General features: G+C 43.9%; 1 protein-coding gene across 1 annotated transcript in view; it reads right to left on the bottom strand.

Moving 5' to 3' along the window:
• The window catches only part of xpo7 (exportin 7), a 110,522-nt gene that overhangs the window by 60,239 nt on the left and 35,340 nt on the right, over nt 1–14,943 (bottom strand). The window contains exons 3-7 of the mRNA XM_043681183.1: nt 13,746–13,839; nt 12,025–12,191; nt 9,631–9,696; nt 8,026–8,130; nt 6,270–6,435 (exon numbers count right to left, since the gene is read on the bottom strand). Coding sequence (XP_043537118.1) covers nt 6,270–6,435; nt 8,026–8,130; nt 9,631–9,696; nt 12,025–12,191; nt 13,746–13,839 — 598 coding nt within the window. The remainder of the gene's footprint in view (nt 1–6,269; nt 6,436–8,025; nt 8,131–9,630; nt 9,697–12,024; nt 12,192–13,745; nt 13,840–14,943) is intronic.

The raw sequence follows: 14,943 nt of genomic DNA on the forward strand, positions 1-14,943 counted from the left end.
ATTCCTGTGAGTGTGGCGTTGATGATCCGGTTTGTGTTCTCTATTTCTGTGTTTTTAATGATTACAAAGGTATCATCTACATATCTGACCCAGAGATTGGGTTGAATTTTCGGTAAAACTGTTTGTTCTAACCTTTGCATTACACTACTATTATAGGACAATCCAAATAGAGAACAGCCAGGGAATTCCTAGAGGCATGGCACTCATCCACAGATTCAATCAATAAGCACATCGACCTGGACCCAATATACCGACCACTGCAACGGACAGCTGGAATCGACAACCGGAAGTGGCAGGGACAGACCACTATAAACACCGGAGGAAACATCACAGAAGCGCTTCACAGGAGGCTCCCAAGCACTGAGGATGTCACCTAGACAGGGGACGGAAACGTCTGCAACACAAATTCCCAGCTCGGCAAACACAACCACAACAAAAGTAGGCAGGACGGTAAATTGCATTGAGGAAATAAGAACCTTACAAATGGATATGGCTCTGTGAGGAAACTGGGCCAATATGCGGCAGATGGAGCTTAATGTGGATAAGTAAGAGGTCATGCATTTTGGTTGAAAAAATAGGAAGACAATGTTATCTTAATGAGGACAGACTTCAGGGTGCTCCAGTGCAGAGGGATCCAAGTATACGCATTCATTAATCACAGAAAACTAACATGCAAGTATAGCAGATAATAAAGAAAGTGAATGGAAAGTTGGCTTTTATAGCCAAAGAAATCGAAGATAAAGGTAAGGAAGTATTTTTGCCACTATCCTGGAGTATTCTGCGCAGTTTCAGTCCCCTTGCAGTCATAGAGACGTACAGCACGGAAACAGTCCCTCAGGTCCAATTCATTCATGCTGATCAGATATCCTAATCGCGTCTAGTCTCTTTTGCTCGCACTTGGCCCATATCCCTCTAAACATTTCCTGGTCATATACTAATCCTGACGCCTTTTAAATGCTGTAATTGTACCAGCCTCCATCACTTCCTCTGGTTGCTCATTCCATACACGCACCACCCTCTGTGTGAAAAAGTTGCTCCTCAGGTCCCTTTTCAATGTTTCCCCCTTTCATCCTAAACATATTGCCCTCCACTTCTAGACTCCCCTACCCAAGGGAAAAGACCTTGTCAATTTACCCTATCCATGTCCCTCATGACTTTATAAACCTCTATAAGGTCACCCCTCAGCCTCCGACGCTCCAGGGAAAACAGCCCCAGCCTATTCAGCCTCTCCCTGTAGCTCAAATCCTCCAACCCTGGCAACATCCTTGTAAATCTTTTCTGAACCCTTGGAGGAAAGATGGAGTGGCAGTGGAGGCAGTTCAGAGGAGGTTCACGAGATTGATCCCAGACATGAGGGATTTGTCATATGAAGAGAGATTGAACAGTTTAGTCACATGCTCTCTAGAATTTAGGAGAGCGAGGGGAGATCAAAATGAGGGATTCAAGGTGACAAAAGGTGTGGATAGAATAGACGTACAGCGGATGCATTCTGGGACAGGAGGTCATAGCAAATTCAAAACAAAATCGAGGAGAAACTCCTTCTCCCAAAGGGTTGTGAATCTGTGTAATTTGCTACCCGTTGGTGCAGTGGATGCTGCTGGGACAGTGAATAAATTTAAGGAGGAGTCAGACAGATTTTGTAATTGGTAATGGGTTGAAGGGACATGAAGAGAAGGCAGGAAAATAGGGGTGAGGAGCATATCAGCCATGACCAAATGGCGGAGCAGACTCGATGGGCTTAATGGCCTCAACCCACGTCCTGTATCTTATGAACTAATGAATGATAACTTATGGTCCAATGGGCTAAGACCCAGACAGCAGTGAAGACGGTATCTATCTTCTAGACAAGAACAGAGATATTTCAGTGACCTGAATTCTGGCTGATGAAACGTGAAGCATCTTCAGAGTGGGTCTTTGAAAAGATATTGTGAATGAGGCTTAGTTGAACTTATCCTTCTCCTCCATTAGAAAGACTGTTTGCATTTTTCTGTAAGTTTGATTGTGGACTGCAATGAATAAAAGCCAAGTTTCATGGAAGGGTAACTGCACTTATTAGAATTACCCCAGTGAGATGACACATTAGGTTACAATAATAATTAGCATATAGACTTCACTTTTTAATTCAATTGAAGACATAAACTTCAAATGTGGACATGAACTTCACCCTATTCAACAAATTTTGTCACTGGAAAGTTAAAAGTTGAGTTTGGGTTATATTGTCAGCTCTATGCATACAATATGCAGCACATTCACAGGCTGTGTGTTCAAGTCAATGTTGGTCTTGAAGGTCAACACGAGCTTCCTTCCAATCTATCTACTTGGTCTCAACCGATCAGTTCCTCCTATTCCTTTTTCATGCACTTAGATATACTTCAGGGGAATTTAGATATTTGTTTCAACTACTCCAGACTTTCCAGTAAAGCAGCTAACTTGCTGACTTCCTTAAATTTAGACTACTTTGGAGTTTTCTATCTTCTCTATGTACTAAAGATCAGATTGACATTATGCTGGGTGGTTGAACGTAAGTAACGCACAAGAGACAATGAGAAAGAATATCTTTCTGGAACACGACAAACCTCGGCTCAAGTTAAATGTTATCTGCTGTCACAATGACTCAGCACTGAAACACACACCCTGCAGCTAGTCCGAGGCAGAACTACAGTTCACCCTTCACTTCATCGACCTTTGCAAAAAAAACATATTTTTGATGAGCTGTGAGGCCAGCTCAATCTTCTCCATTCAAGGAGAAAAGAATATGACTGTGCAGCGTCTAAATCTGGATGATCTAGGGAGCCACTGGTCAACCAACAATCCTCAAAGAGAAGGATGACTAGCAATGAAGAAATGACTTGAGTTCACATGGCAGGAAAGCAATTAAGACAAGAATCTGTCAGTCTTCAGTACTTCTGACTGTGGCTGTATTCAGCTGCAGCAAACTCTGAATGAATGTGATTTACAGTGTACAGCATGAGAAGACCATTGCCAGTAAGTGCTATAATGCTGCTCTCAGTGTCACTTCACATACCATGAAATGACAGGAGATTTAAGATGAGGAACAAATAACTTCAGATCTATCATTCTCCAACTTCTCCCCCAAATTGGACAAGATCCTTCCCCCAGGTTTGGGCTTATTGGGCGAGAAATTAATAGCTATGGTTAGTTAAAAACTCCATTGTTATTGAGACATGCAATGAGCAGCAGGCTAGAAGATGAACATAATGCTGCCTCTTTTGGCAGAGTATTTGTGCCTCTACCTCTGGGTCAAAAGGTACACTTTCATGCCCCACATGCCCCAGTGAATGTGTCATAAACAGGTCCAAACAGAATTAGAAAAAGCATTCAGTCCAGTTGTGTGGCCACAGAGATAAAGAGACTGACTTCTGTTGGGATAGTAATGCTGGCTGGAGATTGCAGGTTTGATCGACAATCATTTAAGAGGACCTTGGGGCAAATAGCGCCCAGACCTCTTGGCCAAAATACTCTGGTTCAAGCCCCACCAACCACAGGATGACCAGCTTCATTCAAAATAACTCAAATTTGAACTTAACGAATAGTAATCACGTTTCAACCTTAAATTGCTGTCTTTTGGTACCTGGAAATCACTGAAAGAACTGCACTGAGACCAGTATCACATCACCAAGTCACCCCTTGTTTTCTTGTGCACAGTACACTAGCTGTGGCCAGCCCACTCGGAATCAGTCCCCTGAACTGAGAAAATGCTAAATCCTCTGTAAAGATTGGTCAGCCAAGGCTTTCCTGATTGGCCCAGGTTAACAACCCCAATCAAGGATGTTGCAGCCAAGACAACCAACCTGGCTCCAATCACTACAATTGCCCTTGTCAAGGCTGAAATGCATTGACTTTGCTGTTAAAGAGATGAGTCCAGCACTGTATGTTCTGGGATACAGCAGCAAACTTAAATAAACTCCAATCATCTGAGGAATGCTGAAGAGACAATGGCAGGCCTGGATGATTGGAAATGAAATGATAAAGACTTGCAGTCTTCAAATACAAGTTGCCAAGAGAAATTAATAAAAGGCTTTCCCAAAAGAAATTGATGACAGAAATTCTCAAAAATATGCCTTCTGCAACAATGCATCTTCAGGGTGGGGAGCAAGGTCAAATAGAAACCTGTTGCAGACTCTCAAATTGTGCTCTCCATCCTCTCTCTCTCTGTCTCTCTCTCTCTCAAAAACAGTAATGTGAATTCAGAGTGCCTTCACCATCGTACAGCCCAAGATGGTTCACAGGGGTGTAACACAGCAACATAACAAAATGAGCCAGAATTACTCAAAGAAAACCAGGCAATGGAGTGTCACTGATGTAAAAGGCCAAGACGAACAGCTGAGCAGCTCCAGACACAAATTACAGAATGCATCAAAAGAGACAACTTCAGTTTTGTTTGCAGTCCTTCAGAAACTAAGTACTGTTAAATTTAAATGACTGTCGTTGAAATAATGGAGAATGCAAGATGAGAAGGATAGCTTTCTGGAAAGTACTTCAGTAAAGGATTCTGATTGTATTGTGACAGATCTAACATGAACAGTTTGTCAATGACAATGAATGAACAGCTTTGCCAAAAGTGAGCAAACAAATGCTGGGGGAAAAAAAATAGGCCAAGCCCCAATTCCACTATCCAACTTTCCATACTGCATCAAAGAGACCAAACATCATTGTCAGTTTCTCCTTCAAACAAATTCCCTGAAGCCCAGATCACCAGGACTTCAGAGAGTTTGCACTGCCATTTAAAAAGGTATTTACCAGTTTAAATTACTGGAAAACTAAGGATGTTACTGTCCGCTCACTGGATGAAGGAATATGGCAAGGGAACAAACAGGGTGGCCCGAGAGAGATCCTCAACCCCTTATCACCTCAAATGTGCGTTCGTCACAAAGGCCCAATGGGGATTTTGACTCGCCACCAATTAAACATTGCAAGTGATGGCTAACTAATGGCCTCAACTTTGTGACAGTGGAGAACTGAGAACCGAGATGACCTACACACTGGGTTGGAGCAGCAGTCTCCATTTGTCTCAGTCCCGCACCAGTTGGGGAGAGGGATTTGGGTGGGGCGAGTAGGGAGAGGACCAAAGGAGTGGCAGCAGAAGGCCAGCTCCCTGACCTTCCCTCCAACTCAACAGAACCTCCGCGCAGCTGTGACTCCAACCTCACAATACCCAAAAGGAAAAGCACTTGGCACCAGCTAAGAACTTGACCAGACAGGTCTGTCAGCAATGATCTGCAGGACCCAGAGCTGCTGGTTTCTGATTGGCCAGCAGCTTCTGGCAAGGTGGAACTTCAGCCTTGGGGCTGGTGACTGGTTGAGGAGCTTGCTTATCAGCCGGGAAGTGTATGGCATCACTGAGTGTTCCCCCAGAGATGGCGGGGAGTGAGTAAAGTCACCTGACCACACACGCAGTGCGCATGGCACCACCTGCCAGCCAAAACAGCAAATCTCACAAACTACAGAGACTCCATGTAGCCCAGCCAAAACTGATAGGCAGAATGATCAGATGATGAATGGAAACAAGATTTATGATGCACCATTAGCAGTTGAAAATAAAGTATTCAGGAGAGAGACTAGATTACTTTAGTGTGGAAACAGGCCCTTCGGCCCAACAAGTCCACACCGACCCGCTGAAGCGCAAGCCACCCACACCCCTACACACCCTTACCTAACACTACAGACAATTTGGCATGGCCAATTCACCTGACCTGCACATCTTTGGACTGTGGGAGGAAACCGGAGCACCCGGAGGAAACCCACGCAGACACGGGGAGAATGTGCAAACTCCACACCGTCAGTCACCTGAGGCAGGAATTGAACCCGGGTCTCTGGCGCTGTGAGGCAGCAGTGCTAACCAAGTGCCGCCCACTTGGACATGGAAGAGTAGAAAAGAGAACAGGGAGAAGTAGAGATGAATGGAGAGCAAGTGGGAGAGAGAGGAAAGAGATCTGGGAGAAAAGTGACACAGTGGGTAGGGGAGAGATATGGAGACAAAGTAGTGAGCAAGGCAACACGGAGGCACAGAACATGGAAATGGAAAGAGAGTGGGGAGGAATGGACTGTGCAGAGGGAGGGAGAGAAACTATGTGCATGGGGAGTGAGCAGGAATGGGTTTGAGTGAGCGCCGTGTCCAGGGGCAAATCGTGTGTGCAAGGGACAGATTTGAGGGATGAGAGAAAATCAGTCAGGATAGACAGGACGATTGAGATTTTCAAATAAAATGCGAACCAAACTCAAGGCAGAGCTGCTGAATATGACCATACCTGACCTCCAGCTGGTTGGAATCTGGACAGTACAGAGGTCGTCCGAGGACTCATCCGTTGATGTGCCAATGAAGTCAAAGTTGAGACAGTTGTGAGCCAGTTTGAGAAGCTGCATAAGGAGACCATGCTGGCTTTCATCATTCAGATTGAAGCTTTTTCCAGATGCCTGCAAGAATGTGCACGCCATTAGCTATTGATCCAAGCAACACGTATTCAAACTAAGTGCAGGGCTTTGACATTTTCAACACCATCAATGGCATTTCACTACAAAGGGTCACGTTTTCAGCTGAGCCTCCTGAACTGGGAGAACCAGTGTCATCTCAAACAACAAAGTTACTCGAATGTTATCCAGTCAGCTTGTTGATCTCACATTTCCTAGTATCATACACTGGTCCACAACAGACATGTATTACTTCCAGAGCAGCGACACATTAAGGAATGCTTCAAGTGGGTCAGCTTTTATCTGATGTTTGGACAAATATTAAGGCATCATAGCGACAGTCCATTTGTAACCTACTATTTCCGGCTGACAGGCACTCCAGACTTGGGGAAAAGGCCCAGCAGAATGAGGTAGCAAATAATACTTAGCATTGGGCCCATGCTCACTGGCCAAAAAACTGGACACAAGATGCACAGGGGTAAACAGCACATTTATCCCAAAGTGCCAGGAGAAATTTACTCAAAGGGGTGTTGAACAGGACAAAAATCACTCCTGCATAGAGAACTGTCAGAATCTCAAAGGTGAGGCTCCTCCAATCATCAGAGGCTTCCCTGTCATGGTTGCTACTGACAAACTTACTCGCTAACCTCCTAATGGAGTGGAGCAAGACATGCACATGGCAAGAGAAAAGGAGGCGGTAAAGGGAACAATTTTAAATAGGAGATGTAGGAACACTCGGCTGAGAAGGGGCCAAGCGAACTGAGGTCATGCGCCCCTTGCAAATAAATGCAGAATCGCTTGCCGAAGGCCGCGTACGTTCAGGAATTATTTTGTAGAGTGAAAATGTAGTGGCTGAGCTTGCATTAAACATTGTGACAATTATTAATTTAAAAATGAGACTGAATCTGACAGTAAAAATAAAATGAGTTGTCACCTGACCAATCCAGAATGTATATTTCAGTTGACGGTTTTGTGTATGTGGAAGGATGTGCCAGTTATTTGGGAAAGTAATTTGTATTGTTGATTGAAACCTCTGATAGTGGTCCACATTAAGAAGGATAATGTTTGCTGTGTGTACTGTGATGGCTAAGTTTAATAGAGGACATGGATGAATTCTTTTATTTCTGCTTCCAACTCCCCTCTTGGTCAACACCAATACAAATGGTATTGTTAGTACATTAATTTATCATCTCATGGAGTACAATGTGAAAATCAAAACAGACAAGTAGCGATCCAGAAAACTCATTCTGACTCCCATTCATAATTCCAAGAATGCTGGGGGGATTGGGGACGAGTGAATAAAGGCTAGGAGAAAGGAGATGTACCAAGGCCTGTGATTGCTCATCTCTTGTGCCAGGATGTGCTGAAGGGGAAAAAGGCAATGGAAAGGAAAACAGCACAAGGAAGAATTGTGGTCTTTTCTCCATGTCCCATATTTTTGCTTTTGAGATGGTTGACATACATCACCCAGTTGTCTTTGAACACAAGGCTGCCTACAGGCACATCTGTGTCATCAACAGGATCACTGGATCATTGCAAGGTTCCATTAACAATCTATGATGCAGCCTGATTGCCAGGCAAACATACAACATTTACCTGCTTTAGTAAATTGCATGAGAGTGTGAAGATATCAAATAGTGATGTGTCTCGAAATGACGATGCAATTTTCCTATGTTTTGTCAGCGGATGTGTAGTGTCAGCCTATCAAAAAAAGACAAAATTATTAACCCATACATCAAATGCACTTCCAAGTAGAGAGATGATATAACACTTCATGAATCACTGAAAGTAACGATGCATGTTAACAAGGCTATATGAAATGCAAAACAGAGCACTGAGGCTCACTGATAAAGCCCGATAATAAGCAGAGAGGCTATCATTAACTTCGAGGGAAATCTGGTTGCAGCACACTGTCAAAGTGCTTTCAATGTTTATCTCCATGTTAGAAAACAATACACGGAGGTATTGAAGGATGTACAAAACATGAACAAGGATGTCACCACCAATGAGAGCTTATGATGGAGAGTGCCTTTTTAGATTCGAGATTAGATTCCCTACCGTGTGGAAACAGGCCCTTCGGCTCAACCAGTCCACACCAACCCTCTGAAGAGTAACCCACCCAGACCCATTCCCCTCTGACTAATCCAGCTAACACCATGGGCAATTTAGTATGTCCAATTCACCTGGCTAGCACATCTTTGGATTGTGGGAGGAAACCGGAGCACCCGGAGGAAACCCAAGCAGAAACAGGGAGAATGTGCAAACTCCACATAGACAGTCGCCCAAGGCTGGAATTGAACCTGGGACCCTGGTGCTGTGAGACAGCAGTGCTAACTACTGAGCCACCGTGCCGCCAGCTTGTATGAGAGACAGTGATTTCTGTGATTGATATAATGCTCCTTTTCCAGGACTGGCTGGACATACGCACTAAGGAGCCAGCTAACAACAGATCCATAAGGTATATGATTTCATCTTTTTATCATTGACAGTGGAGGGTGTCAAAAAGGGTCTGACAATTGCAAAGAAATTTGAGGGAGTAAACACAGTAGGAAGGGGGACTGAGCAGAAAGCAGGGGGATGACAAAGTGGTTGGATAACTTGCATGGTGATAAGCACTGATGCACTTTTAAATGGGCAAAGAGCTTGTTGCTGAGCAGCAATGCCTTAGTATTAGTATTGACAGCAAACTCAGACTATTCAAGACAAGTGAATCATAGCATTGAATCAGCGAGCAAGAATCCACCACAGATCGAGCAAAAAGACTGAGGGAAAATAACAATAGACAAATCAAGTTCTCGACAAAACAGATCAAATAGTTCATTCGTAAAGATAACAACAGTAATTTGGATCAACTAACAATTCCCTTGTTTGCACAATCCCAGTGCTTCCTTGATCAAGATCAATGTATTCTTTTTTAAACCTGTTTGATTCAAATATGGAAACAATGCAGAACATTGTGCTCCTCGGTCCTCTGTTCAATTTGTTGCATATGATCAGACAACAGAAACGTTCATTCCACCAGACCTGGATCAAATGCTGCATCCAAACTCATCTTGGACAACAACCATGATCAGCAAGGAAGGAATATAGAAGCTGAGAGCAGAATACAATGGGCACTCAATACCAAACTTGCAAGTGAAGAAGTGGAAATAAATGAGAAAATCAGACACTTACTTCCATGAAGAAAGCTGGGACACTTACTTGGTTTATTTCATTGGTTAACTGAGAGAGAATCATTACTCCTATAATACAGTGCTCAACACTGTCCTGGGGAGAGAAAACACAGAAACAATGTACTTATTTACTTCCTCTTCATACAGTTTCCCAAATCAAATTTACTGTAATTAACATCTGATCTGTTATTCATCAGGGATCTCAGGCTCACTAATATAATGGCATCTCTGCCTGGGCACAGACTGAAGTTAGAATCAAGTGTTCATCAAGTTGATGTGGGAGGACCTGTGATAAAGATTTTAGATCAACCCAATATTAGAATGGGGTTCCTGACCATTAGAGAGGAGAAACGGCCTCACGGTATTGCTGCTGAACAAGTCAAGCTGAGACGTAGGTAATATTCTGGGAAATGGGTTCAAATCCCACCACAGCAAACTGAATTTGCATTCAATAGGAAAAAACCTACCAAAGTGTAATGGCTACCATTAACAACCGTCATTAAAAACCCACCGGTTTCACCAATGTCCCTTAGAGAAGGGAACTACCATCTGTACCTGTTCTGGCCTACACTTGACCCCTGACCTACAGGAAAATGGCTGACATTAAACTGCCCTGTAAAGTGGCCAAGTGGAGAATGCAAGGATGCAATGTTTAGTTGGCTGGCCCAGCCATAATGCCCACAAGGACATGACACTAAAAAATTCAACTCTACCTGTAAGCTCTATTACAACAGTAAAGATAAACAGGTCAAGAGAATGCAAGCAGCAAAGGTCGTGACAAAAACAGACATTTTCCGAGCTACTATCAACTCTGAGGAAGGGTCACTGAACCCAAAATGTTAACTTTGATATCTCTTCACAGATGCTGTAGACCTGCTGAGCTTTCCAGCAACTGCTGGTTTTGATTCTGATTTCCAGCATCCGCACTTCTTTTGGTTTTTATTCAGTGAAGGTCGTGAACCTGCTTGACCATAACTTCACACAAACTCATTCAGCCCAGCCCATTTGCCTAGGCTTCACACCAGATCAAAAAGGGAGAAACTGAGACAAGAACTTCAACTGACAAAGGGGCTGTACTCTGAAAGCTTGTGATTTCAAATCAACCTGGTGGACAATAAGCTGGGGTCATGTGATTTGTGACGTTATCCACCTCCCCCATCCATCTCATTGATTAGAAGGAGCATTCCAGTGCTAAAGCACTGACGTTGGAACATGCTCAGGAATTCAGTACAGAAACTTCATTCAGTCCCGAGTCTGAATTAGAAGGTGGTTAATCAACATCATTTACCATCCTTGTTTCCATATTTCTCATGATCAATCATAGCACAGCAATGAAACCTGGGATCCTTTAGAAGACCATTCAGCGAGATTATGGCCAGTGTAAAAATCCTCAACTCTACTTTCTTGCCTTTTCTCCCATAACCCTGGATTCCCTTCGCTGATTAAAAATCGGTCTCAGCCTGGAATATACTTAATGACGCAGCTTGCTGCTATAAAAATTCCAAAGACACATTGCCCTCAGAGAAGAAATTTCTCCTCACCTCCCTTTCAAATGTACGATCCTAATTCTGAGATCATGCTCCGAGTCTTAGACTTGCCTATAAGAGCAGACAACAGTTCTGCATCTACCATGTTAAGCTCTCCCCTCCTCCTCCCCCGCACCCCCTCAAGAATCCTGTATGTTTCAATGAGATCACCTCTCATTTTGCTAAAATCCAAAAAAGTACAGGCTCAACTGACTTAACCTCAGCCCAAGTAAACCTTGTCTGGACTGCCTCTAATGCCAGTAATCCTTTCCTTCGTGAAGGGGCTTAAAACTAATCACAGTATTCTAGCTGTGGGCTGAAACATATGCCTTGGATAGTTTCAGCAAAACTTTGACTGTTTTTACACTCTATTTCCTTTGAAATAAAAGCTGACATTCCGTGTCTTCCCCATTAGGAGCTGAATTTGAATATGAGCTTTTTGTGATTAGATTAGATTAGATTAGATTAGATTAGATTGTGATTCATGAACACCAACTCCCAAAAGGCCCCCGTACTGTAGCTTTCCGCAGTCTCTGTCCACTTCAATAATAGTCAGCTCCTCTATGCTTCATGTCAGTAGATAACACATAAGGTGTTAAAGTGTGAGGTTATGTGTGAATTTACTGTCCACTCACCTGACTTTTCTATATCCCTATGCAGACTCTTTGGGCTGACAGAGCTCACTAGACTGCCTTTACCAATGAGCTGTGCAAGAGCATCGGAAGAATATTAACTTTTTTCTGGAATGCTTGCTGCTCCAGAGAAATGCATGCATTCCAGATAATTACCACAGAAAACATCAAAATAAATTTCAGCTGTAGCTTTGTGGCTTTGGAAGCCAGAATAAACATTTCCCCAAATAAAACTCTGTTAGGAACATGGAGACATTTCTGTACCTGCAAGAAGCGTGTGACATCTGCAATGACATTCCTGAAGACGTACTCATCCTTCTGGCAGTCAAACCAGCCCAGTTTGGTGATTCGAGCAAACAACTGGATGAGAGCCTGCGTTACAAAGTTGGCCAACTTTGGCCTTGTCGCCAAGTAATTCAAGACATAGTTTCCTTTTACCAAGGGAAGAAAGGGAAACAGAAAATTAAATGGTGCAACATCCTTGAAAAGATATAGTGAAAGCACCCAATTTTTAAAACAAATCTGTTATCGATCAATATCCTCTCACAGTTTCAAGCTGTCTCCTACTTGTCTTTAAAATCAGGAACGGTCACTTTTGTAGGAAAGACAACAGCCAGTTTGTGCAATGGGAGCTCATATAAACAGCAATAAATGAAATGAAGAGATCATCTGCTGACCAATGTTGACTGAGGGATAAATATTGGCTCGGCCAACTGAAAGGATGCCCCATTCTTCTTTCAAATAGTGTCAAGGCAAATTTAATATATCTGAGCCAAAAGGCAGCACCATCTACAGCGCGGTATACCCCATCAGTCCGTCACTGGAAATTTAACCTCGGTTTGGGAGTCCAGGTGTCTGCGTTCAAGTGAAGGTGTCCAGTGCTCCAAAGCTAACATGATCTTTTCAAGCAAGGTCACTGGTAGTTAGCCCACAAAAGTAATGGCAAAGCTCACAGCAAGATATGACAAATAAATGACCAGCTAGTCTGCCATGTTTACCAAGTGAAGGTTAAATGCAAGTCAGGAATCATAGAACTCTTTCTCTCTGATTCCAATTCCATCATGAGACCTCGTACATGGAGCCACTGATTAATATCTTGAAAGATTTGGAAACTGGTGAAGTCAATGTCGAGGCTATGTGGTTATAGGGTCCTGAGGTAGAAGAGGAGGTATTTCTCCTCCAGTTTGTGGGTAGCCTTGTTGAGGAGCCTCAGAATGGATATGATGTCAGAAAGCAGATAGGGATGGGGAGAGAAATTTGTTTTGATCATTGGGTCTGACTGTCAGTGGTGAAAGTGGCGGAGGATGATTTGCTAGATTTGGAGAGGAGTGGAGTGGAATGTGAGGACCAGGGGGATCCTCACCTTGTTGTGGTTGGGGGGGGGGGGGGGGGGGGAGGGGGAGGTGTGGGAAATGGAGGAGATGCAATTAAGGGCATTGTTGATTACACTGAAAGACATATGAACTGGTTCAGGATTTGGTTTCATTATTTGAATAAAATACCAATATATTTGGTGCGAAGACAAATATCAGAACTCTGAGAAATCGAAACAGCGTGCTGGCATTTGCAAAGAGCTCTCACAAGTGTATTATTACTTACAAAGGTTTCCCAGAACTGTCTCAGTCTTTGCAAGCTCCCAGGACTGATAGAAGCAGACAGTACCCATGGGTAACCCCAAGCACATCTCAGTATTTGTCAAGCCTGCACTATGTTTATTATCTCCACAAAACTGTCTCAGTATTTGAATAAAGTCCCCAGACGTTTGCAGAGTGCCCAACAGTATATTACTATTTATGCAAGAACCCCTGAACATCAGTGTTAGCAAGGAGACACACATTCAGCTTTCAAACATGTGTCACATAAATGAGTCACACACCACAGGTCACCATAGCATTCCAAGCAGAAAAGTGTGAAATTTGAAACATTATTGGGCTACTATGTTGCCCTTATGAAAATTCAGGGAGAAAATAACAGCTCATACTTACGTATGTCAGTGCGTTGTTCTAAAGGCAAGGGGTTATTCGTTCGTGACACAAGCTTTGTAAGGCAGGTTGCCGCCAGCAACTGTGAATATGACGACTAGGGAATAATAATGACAACATTAAGAAAGACAACAGTTGCTCAGAACTTCACATCTGCAGCAATAAACAAATACTCTGTCGCCCATTACTGACAAGTACTCAACTGAGAAGAAGTGAGATTTCCGAGATCCAGATTTGAAGTCGAGAAAGTATGGCACTGGAAAATGCACAGCAGGTCAGGCACGATTGGAGAAGCAGAAGAGGCCTGGGGAGAGGGAAGGGCACTGAGAAACAAATAGGGGAATGGGGGTGGGGGCTGGGGAAAAGTTAGGTGGGATGGCGATAGGTGGGCAGAGGTAGAAAGTGATTGCGATAGGTCGGTGGGGAGGGTGGAGTGGATAGATGGGAAAGAAGATGGGCAGTTAGGTCATGTCAAGAAGGTGGAGTTCAGTCAGCAGGTTGCATCTGGCATGGGGTGGGGTGTTCTCCTGCCTCCAGAACTGTAATTTCCTCTCCTCTGTTATCAACAATGCCCTCAATCGCATCTCCTCCATTTCCCACACCTCCACCGCACCCACAAGGCTAGAATCTCCCTGGTCCTCACATTCCACCCCACTCATCTTCAAATCCACCGTATCATCCTCCGCCATTTTCACCACCTACAGTCAGACCCAATCACCAAAACAAATTTCCCTCCCAATCCCGCAGGGACCATTCTATAACCACATAGCCTCAACATTGATTTGACCAGTTTCCAAATCTCCCAACGCCACATCATCCCAGACCCAACTCTCAGACTCATCACCATCTTCTTGGCCTGACCTTCCTTGACCTTAAATTTACCTGGACCATCTCTGACACCTCCCTCCCCTTCCTGGACCTCTCCATCTCCATTAATGATGACCGACTTGACACTGACATTTTTTACAAACCCACCGACTCCCACTGCGACCTGGATTACACCTCTTCCCACCCAACCTCTTGCAAAAATGCCATCCCTTTTTCGCAATTCCTCCGCCGGATCTGCTCCCAGGAGGACCAGTTCCACCACAGAACATACCAGATGGCCTCCTTCTTTAGAGACCGCAATTTCCCTTCCCACGTGGTTAAAGATGCTCTCCAACGCATCTCGTCTACATCCCGCACCTCCGTCCTCAGACCC

Source organism: Chiloscyllium plagiosum, chromosome 42 (assembly GCF_004010195.1).
Source record: "Chiloscyllium plagiosum isolate BGI_BamShark_2017 chromosome 42, ASM401019v2, whole genome shotgun sequence".
Classification (NCBI taxonomy): Eukaryota; Metazoa; Chordata; class Chondrichthyes; order Orectolobiformes; family Hemiscylliidae; genus Chiloscyllium; species Chiloscyllium plagiosum.